The sequence below is a fragment of the Chanos chanos genome, chromosome 5 (genome assembly GCF_902362185.1).
Source record: "Chanos chanos chromosome 5, fChaCha1.1, whole genome shotgun sequence".
Taxonomy (NCBI): domain Eukaryota; kingdom Metazoa; phylum Chordata; class Actinopteri; order Gonorynchiformes; family Chanidae; genus Chanos; species Chanos chanos.
In genome coordinates this window covers 8,686,684-8,694,628 of record NC_044499.1, presented here as the reverse complement: position 1 = coordinate 8,694,628, position 7,945 = coordinate 8,686,684, and the positions used below count along the sequence as shown (strand labels likewise).

Genomic DNA, 7,945 nt, shown 5'->3' with positions numbered 1-7,945 from the left:
TTATACTGCAGTGCTCAGGGAAATTTTCTTTTTCCTGTTTTTTTTCTTTCTTTTTTTTTTTTTCATGTTCTTTTCCCAGAAATTGACAATGTGAATTTTAATTACTCTCATAAGTTCCCAGTAAGGAAATGAAAGAAATGAAGGACAAAAAATACCTACAGCGTTTATCTTTGCCATTGGCCTTTCTTTTCTCTTTCCCTGTTTTTAAAGACAATTCAGTGTCATAAAGAAGCCCATTGATCATTGTCCTCTGTTACAAGGTAAAATGACAATAAATGAATTTATCAGTGAAATATCAAAATCCTTCTGAAATGTCATGTTCATGTTGTCTTTAAACTTTTCCTACCCCTGAGTGCTGGTATATAAGAGCCCCGAAAATACACGGAGTAGCTGAATGATTACAAGTTTACAAGATTACAAGTTTTTGTGTCTAGACGTTTGAAAATAAACATTTAGTGTCTACACGTTTGATAATCAGTATTTTTCAGTAATCTGAAATGTTTTCATAATTTGCATGTCCACTATTTTTATGCTTTGTTGTAGCATAATTCTACAAAAAAAAAAGAAGCCAAACGTCACGTGAGACTAGACTTTTATTTTGACATAACAATATATCTGATATCAGGGTTTGCTTTTTTATGCCTTTTTCCATAAAACTGGACTCACTGAACCAGAATATTAAGTGGAGTGGTAAATTTCAGTTGATAATTCACGTGAAAAATCTGATGACAGTGTCACTTGCACAGAGACTGTGAATTACCTGTACGGAGGAGTTGTCTTAGACCTCTGTTACCCATAATGCACAGTTATTGATGTTAGCCAAGGAGCTCTTGAGAGGGGTGCTCTGTTTAGATTTGGCCACAGTTTTATATTATGTATATTAATTTATTAACTATTTGCTGACAAAGAAAAAAACGAAAGAAGAGGACAGCATTCAAACAGATCTGTTGTTGCTTTCGTTTCGGCAATGCCTCTCTTCACGTCCAATCCCTTTGACCAAGATGTTGGTAAGTTGACAATGATGTTTTGATTTAGCAACTAGCTACCCGTGTTCAAGCTGGCTAATATTTTTTTTTATGTTTTTCTGGCTTTATCTTTGTCTTATTGCGTCTCTTGTGTGTTAAAGTATACCTTTCTATTATTTATGGATATGTGTTACAAGCCCGTACCCATGAGACATTGGTTAAAGTATTTTAACAGTACTGGCTATCAATATTCTGAAGCTAACAGTTAGCTTGTTACTGACTAGCCTTAGCTACGTCATCATTTACCGTTAGCTTAATTGCCGTATAGTTGTCCTTAATTCTGAGTGACACTACCATTTATACCTCCCACCTATTTTAGCCGAAGTGGCTTCGCAGATATTTACATTTGCATATGTAGTATTTATCTATCAGTGCATTTTAAAGGACACTGCCTTGAAATGACTAGCTCCTAATCACAGCTGACTTACATACAGTGACGCTGCAATTGTTGAACAAGACAGATGTCAGATAAGTTAGCAAGCTGGCCGTGTAAACCAAATTACAGTACTTAATGGTTTGCAGTCTATCGTGTCACGATTGATTGTCAGCTCGTGTCTTATCTCTGTCATCCCAAAGAGAGGTTGTCAGTGATCCTTTAGTAATATGCCTACATGTACCCACGCAGGTTGTCAATCTATGGTGACTAGCTTTCTTGCTAAAATTGGTCTGGCTAACGTTAGCCTATGTTATATTGCAACTTAACATAATATTCCATTCATAATTTGAGGCGATTGTTTTGCTGGTCCGTTAGATAGCGTATTATATAATAAATCCGTATTTTTCATTTCAGGACACTAGACAGGTCTGTGGTACTTCTTTTAGGAGTTGTCCCTTCATAGTTAGCCACACTAATCGTCACCTGGACTGCCCTTTTCACTTTGACCCTAACGGTGTCTCCTGACTGTCACATTGTGTTTTTTTCTTTTTCTTCTGCGGTATTCCCCAGGAAATGCTTCGTGTGATTTCTGTCTTTTGTTTTCTTTCTATAAATGCTTTCGTCTGTCTCTCCTCATCTTGTTTTGACAGTTCTGTCTCTGTCAAGTAGTTTAACTCTGAGGTCTAAGTCCGTTTGAGATATGAAGTTGTCCAAAAACCGAAGCATGCTTAATTCACTCAAGCCGTCACATTCATTTGCACCTACATCTGTATGACGTCTATTGCAGATTTTTAACTTAATATGAGATACTGGCTTGCTCACTACTTTAATATAATAAAATCACTATGATACAATAAGAACTGGACTGTGGATTTCTTCATAGCACGAGTTTGGTGTGTTATTGTCAAGTTGTTCCCTTGTTCAGGAGGTTACTGTCATTCCCTCATTATTCCCATATATGAGAGCGTGCTTTTTTAAAAAATTATTATTATTAATTATGTTTAATGTTGATATTCTGGATTACTGAACAATGTTCATCTGCAGAGAAAGCAACCAGTGAGATGAACACAGCTGAGGACTGGGGCCTCATACTAGACATCTGTGATAAAATTGGACAGTCTCGCACTGGGTTAGTGGAATCTACCACATTATTGTTTTCATGCTTTTCATGAAACAGAACTGTACTAATCCTGTATTGTTCTACAAATCAAGACAAACAAAACGTTTACTCTTTTTGTGTGTGTGTGTGTGTGTGTGTGTGTGTGTGTGTGTCTCTGCCTGCGTGCATGTGTGTGTGTGTGTGTGTGTGTGTGCGTGTATGTGTATGTGCGTGTGTGCATTTGAAGGCCAAAAGAATGCCTTCGGTCTATAATGAGGAGGGTCAACCACAAGGATCCCCATGTTGCTATGCAAGCATTGACAGTAAGTTCATCGATCTTAAAAACCATTAGTCCGTACTTGTTAAAAGGTCTCGATGTGGCATGATCAGCAGAGAACTTAAACATTTAATGCAAATATTGTATTGCTAACACTGTAGATTGATGCAGGATATTTGGATGCATCACTCTAGACCCTATGGAGGAGATTTCACCACTTACACCTCTTTTTATTATGCTGTTTTTAAATTTGTTCACTGATTATTTTGTTCTTGAATGCACAGCTGCTTGGAGCATGTGTATCAAACTGTGGGAAGATATTCCATCTGGAGGTCTGCTCAAGGGAGTTTGCAAGTGAAGTCAGTAATGTCTTAAATAAGGTATGTGTGTCTGTATTAAACTGCTCTGGGTTCTCCTTCAGTACTTCTCCACTAAGATGTCATAAGCCCCTTTCACACAAAAGACAAGGAACATTGCCAGATTCATTTTTCCAGCAATACTTTTGGATGTCCCCATTCACACCAGAAAATTCCCACGACAAGTGAGATCACACATGATACAAAAATCTCTGAAAGGAAGGATGTGATGTCTAAAGACACTTTGTTTTGAACAAAATGGCAGGCAAACATATTCTGTTGAGCATCTATTTCCTGGCAATGTTATGAATTTTTAACTTGTTTTGTAAACAACTGTACATATGTACATATCCAGTATCATATGTACATGTTACGTATGGTACTGGGTTTGCTGGTTCTCTAGAGTCATTGAACTGGTTTAGATGTCCTGGCCCAGCTTGCTGTGAGCAGGTCGTAGGGCGAATACAATACATCATCAAAAACGTCATCCTCTTACCCAGCAATGTCACGGCTTTATTCACACTTAAGTCTACCTGGAAAAGATAGGTTCTGTTCTGGAATATTGCCAGATCACCTTTTCTGGAATTCGACCCTGAGTTGCATTCACACACGAGCCCACCACGGAAAATTGCTGGAACATTTACAGATAAAGCTGCGTGCGTGAAAGGAGTTGTACTGACGTGCTTGCCTGTGTTCTCAAGGGGCACCCCAAAGTGTGTGAGAAGTTGAAGGCTCTGATGGTTGAGTGGGCGGAGGACTTTCGTAATGATCCCCAGCTCAGCCTCATCTCTGCCATGATCAAGAACCTGAGGGAGCAAGGTGTCACTTTCCCTGCTGTGGGTTCCCAGGTGAGCTAGACTTTGTCACTGTATTCAGTGCAGTAATTTAACATGGACTGTTGCTGTGTTCATTGATATCAGTGTGGAGTGACTGTTAGAATATATGTGAAATCTTTACAGGCAGCTGAACAAGCCAAAGCCAGTCCTGCCCTTGTGGCTAAAGACCCCTCAACTTCAACAAACAAAAAGGAGGAAGAAGACCTTGCAAAAGGTGGATTTTGTTTCTGTCTTCAGCACCATCATGATTTTCAATAAGTCCAGATTATATACATTTCACAACCTGACATACTCACAAATTCAGTCGCTACATCGCTGTCTGTCTGTCTGACTCTCTCTCTCTCTCTCTCTCTGCTGTCTCTCTCTAGCGATTGAATTGTCTTTGAAGGAACAGCGGCAGCAGCCCCAGACCTCTCTCTCTGGGCTCTACCCTAGTGCTAGTAGCCTCCTGACCTCTCATAAGCCTGAGGGCAGGAAGGTCAGGGCCATTTATGACTTTGAAGCTGCTGAGGATAATGAGCTAACCTTCAAATCAGGGGAAATCATCACCATCCTGGATGACAGGTGATTACTCACCTCTTCTCTGCTCAAAGAATAGCTTGTCACCTACACTGTAGCCAGAATAAACCTCACACCATAACCGTTGACTTCATTTCACACAGGTTCTTGATATTTTTGTTGCTGTTTTTTTTTCTCCCCCATTTAGCCTCTTAATTTACCCTTCATACCATCAACCACACACATGATTTATGTGAAATGGTTGGAGACCATTTCGATCTTGACCGTTATCGTTTCTGCCTCTCAGTGACCCTAACTGGTGGAAAGGTGAGACCTATCAGGGTGTGGGCCTTTTCCCGTCCAACTTTGTCACCGCGGACCTGACAGCTGAACCTGAGATGAGTGAGTGAGCTCCTCCTTCTCTCTCTCTCTTTTTCCATCCCATTTGTGTTCTTCTCCCTCTTTTCACCCTTCTCTCCATTCTCAACCCTTCTCTCTGCCTCTTGTATGGTCCCTCTGAATCCCTTACTCTCGCGTGAATTTACGCTGGACCTAAACACTGTAAATCCATAACCCTTAGCCTATTTCTGATCGCTACAAGTGTCTGATGCTACACATGTTTTCAGCATTAGATAAGGACGAACAATGTTTAACTTTTAAGAGAATTTATTCATAACGTGCCGTCCACTCTCCCTCCCGTCTCTGTGGAGAAAAAGACTGGCCCTTTACAGCTCCGTAACACTATCTCCGCAGTGAAACCAGAGAAGAAGACTGTTCAGTTCAGTGAAGACATCCAGGTGGAAACCATCGAGCCAGAGCCCGAACCTGTCTACATTGACGAGGTGACTATTTGAACTCAATTTTCTTCAGCGTTGACAATTGTAAGCCATATTACAGAGTATTAAGAGATAAGATGATGCTTTTGTTTAAACGTCTTAGAAGCCTTGTAAAACTATTAAATACATTCACCACACCCAGATGAAATAAAAGCGGTTTGTGAAGGTTTTTAATGATTTTTGATCTTATGGATCGGCCGAGTCCCCGCAGAAAACAATGTAAATGTCGAAATGATGGAGCCTTCTCATCGAGGAGCCGCATTAGAAACTATGAAGCGGCCATTAGTCGTTAACAGCGTCCCTAATGGAGATCAAGTGGGCGGTGCTTAATCATGCACGCATGCTTTCTTTTCTCTCCGCAGGAGAAAATGGACCAACTGTTGCAGATGATTCAGAGTGCAGACCCGACAGATAACCAGTCTGATGCCTGTGAGCTTCTCCAGCTGGAGGGTGAGCATTAAGCTAGACAAACTCCTCTCTGTTCAGTGCTCCCTTTACATGGACCATTTGCTCTGAATGATGGCACCTTTGGCTTTAATGATTCTTCTTTATCCAGGTGCCTGTAACCAGATGGGCCCACTCATTGATCAGAAGTTGGAGGATATTGACAGGTATTTTTTCTCTTTTTTTTCCACTAGACAGAGATAAAAACTACGGGCAAAGCTTTTTGATAAAACAGACTAAGTATATAACAATAGTGCAGATATGAGAGCAGATCTCTGCGTTGAAAAGAAACCGTCGCTTGTTTGAACCCAAAGAACATTACGTCTCACACTGTTCCTGAACATTCTTATTGAACTTCAGTTGTACTCAGTGAACTGTGCGCTTCTCCTACCAGTATCAAAGACTGTTCATTCATTTGAAGTGAAAATTTATTTGTCTTCTAACAGTTCTTACCCAACCGTGATAAATGTGCTATTTTTGCTCCCAGGAAGCATTCAGAGTTATCAGAGCTGAACGTTAAGGTTATGGAGGCATTGTCGCTATACGCTAAGCTAATGAACGAAGACCCAGTATACGCCATGTATGCCAAACTGCAGAGCCAGCAGTACTACATGCCGCAGGCTCCTAACGCCTCTCAGCAGGTAAGCAGCTCTCAGCTGCCTGACTTGGCCTCAGGTTTGCCACACTTACCATCTGCTTGTGTGAACAAGCGTGTAACCTCACATGACACTGTCACTTATTTGCATCCTGGCAAGAAAAAAAGAAAAGAAAAGAAAAAAAACAAAGCAAAACCCACAGAGTTCACACGCATGGTCGTTATCATCTCAGGGGTCATGGTATAATTGAGTCGAGTATTGATTGCTGATGCTCCTGACAAGTCTCATTACCCTTTACTGCTGAAATGCAGATCTGTTTTTTTTTTTTAGCTGTTTTGAAAAGCGTTGTTTTACTCTCCGTAGCACAAGAAAAGCATCCCTGACACTGATTGTGTGACTTGCTCCTCTGTTCAGGTTTACCCAGGCCAGGCCTCCGGAGGCTCTTATGCAATGAGTGGAACGACAGTGCAGGGCTACAGTGTTCCAATCGAGCAACTCCCCTCTATCAGTCAGACAGGCACCACCATGGCAGGCCAGCCTGCACCCAGGTAAGACAGCAGGACCCCCTCTCTTCTCCTGGGTGCAGCTTTCATCTGGGTACATCGCTGAGCCTGACTAAATGTTGTTCTGGCAAATTCCAGGTTCAGGGGTTACATCCATGCTTTGCTAAGGGGACTGGTCCACTCACTGTAGAAGCTGCAGGGATTGTAATGGCTGTTGAGTGTGGAGATATTCTGACAGTTTTAGATAATATTGTGTGTTGTACATTTCAGGGATTCCTACTTTTTTATTTTCAGTGTTTATTCGGCTACAGGTCTTGAAGTTATATGAGGAGAACCTGATTCATGTGGTTTAGTGGTTGACTATACTATGATGATGAATAATGAATCTGTGCGGTTCTGGATTTTGTGTTGTGTGTTTCAGTGATGTTCACATGTACATGGGCCAGCCTGCGGTTTATAACCCTGCTCCTGGCAGCATGGCGCCAGCCGATGTCCAGTCCTACCAGAACCCGGCCAACCCCCCAGCGGGCATGGCCCAGACGCCCAACTACAGCGCCCCATCCACCCAGAGCCTCCCACCCACAGTGGACACCCAACAGACCCCGTACCCCGAAAAAGCCCTGTTATAGGACCTTCAGAGACTCTTCTATCTTTCTCTCTCTCCCACTCACACGCACAGACACAACGGCATAAACATAAACACTAAAACAGTCCACCACACTACAAATATACACACATATGCTGTCAGACAGAAAATACACCAAGTCACATGTTCACAGATGGTGTTTTGCCTCTGTGACCAACAAATGCATTCACATACAATTTACATATATTGTTGTGAACATATCTTGCTTTTTCTCTCCCTTTCTCTCTCTTTCTTTCTTTCTTTCTTTCTTTCTTTCTTTCTTTCTTTCTTTCTTTCTGTCTTTCTTTCTTTCTTTCTTTCTTTCTTTCTTTCTTTCTCTCTCTCTCCATCTCTCTTGCTCTCTTTCTTTCTTTCTCTCTCTCTCTCTCACCCTCTCTCCCTCTCTCCCTTTCCTTCTCTTTTCTTTCTCTCTCAGACAGACACAGAAACAAGTAGAAGCTGAGCATGTAAAGG

At 41.4% G+C, this 7,945-nt stretch overlaps 1 protein-coding gene across 1 annotated transcript; it reads left to right on the top strand.

The window, feature by feature from the left end:
- Window positions 1–923: 923 nt before the first annotated feature.
- stam (signal transducing adaptor molecule (SH3 domain and ITAM motif) 1) lies at window positions 924–7,685 on the top strand. Its single transcript, XM_030774519.1, has 14 exons — window positions 924–1,007; window positions 2,446–2,530; window positions 2,748–2,823; window positions 3,062–3,157; window positions 3,835–3,981; window positions 4,093–4,183; window positions 4,338–4,533; window positions 4,775–4,869; window positions 5,221–5,309; window positions 5,666–5,753; window positions 5,860–5,914; window positions 6,235–6,388; window positions 6,758–6,891; window positions 7,268–7,685. Exons 1-14 carry the CDS (start codon window positions 968–970, stop codon window positions 7,473–7,475), a joined length of 1,554 nt encoding a protein of 517 aa, XP_030630379.1. The 5' UTR covers window positions 924–967; the 3' UTR covers window positions 7,476–7,685.
- The last annotated feature ends 260 nt before the right edge of the window (window positions 7,686–7,945 follow it).

Excerpts from the sequence above, each read along its gene's own strand:
- stam (XM_030774519.1), top strand. The coding sequence starts at position 968 with ATGCCTCTCTTCACGTCCAATCCCTTTGACCAAGATGTTG. Across the intron at positions 3,158-3,834 it reads TCAGTAATGTCTTAAATAAG|GGGCACCCCAAAGTGTGTGA; the intron begins GTATGTGTGTCT and ends TGTGTTCTCAAG. Across the intron at positions 6,389-6,757 it reads CTCCTAACGCCTCTCAGCAG|GTTTACCCAGGCCAGGCCTC; the intron begins GTAAGCAGCTCT and ends TCCTCTGTTCAG.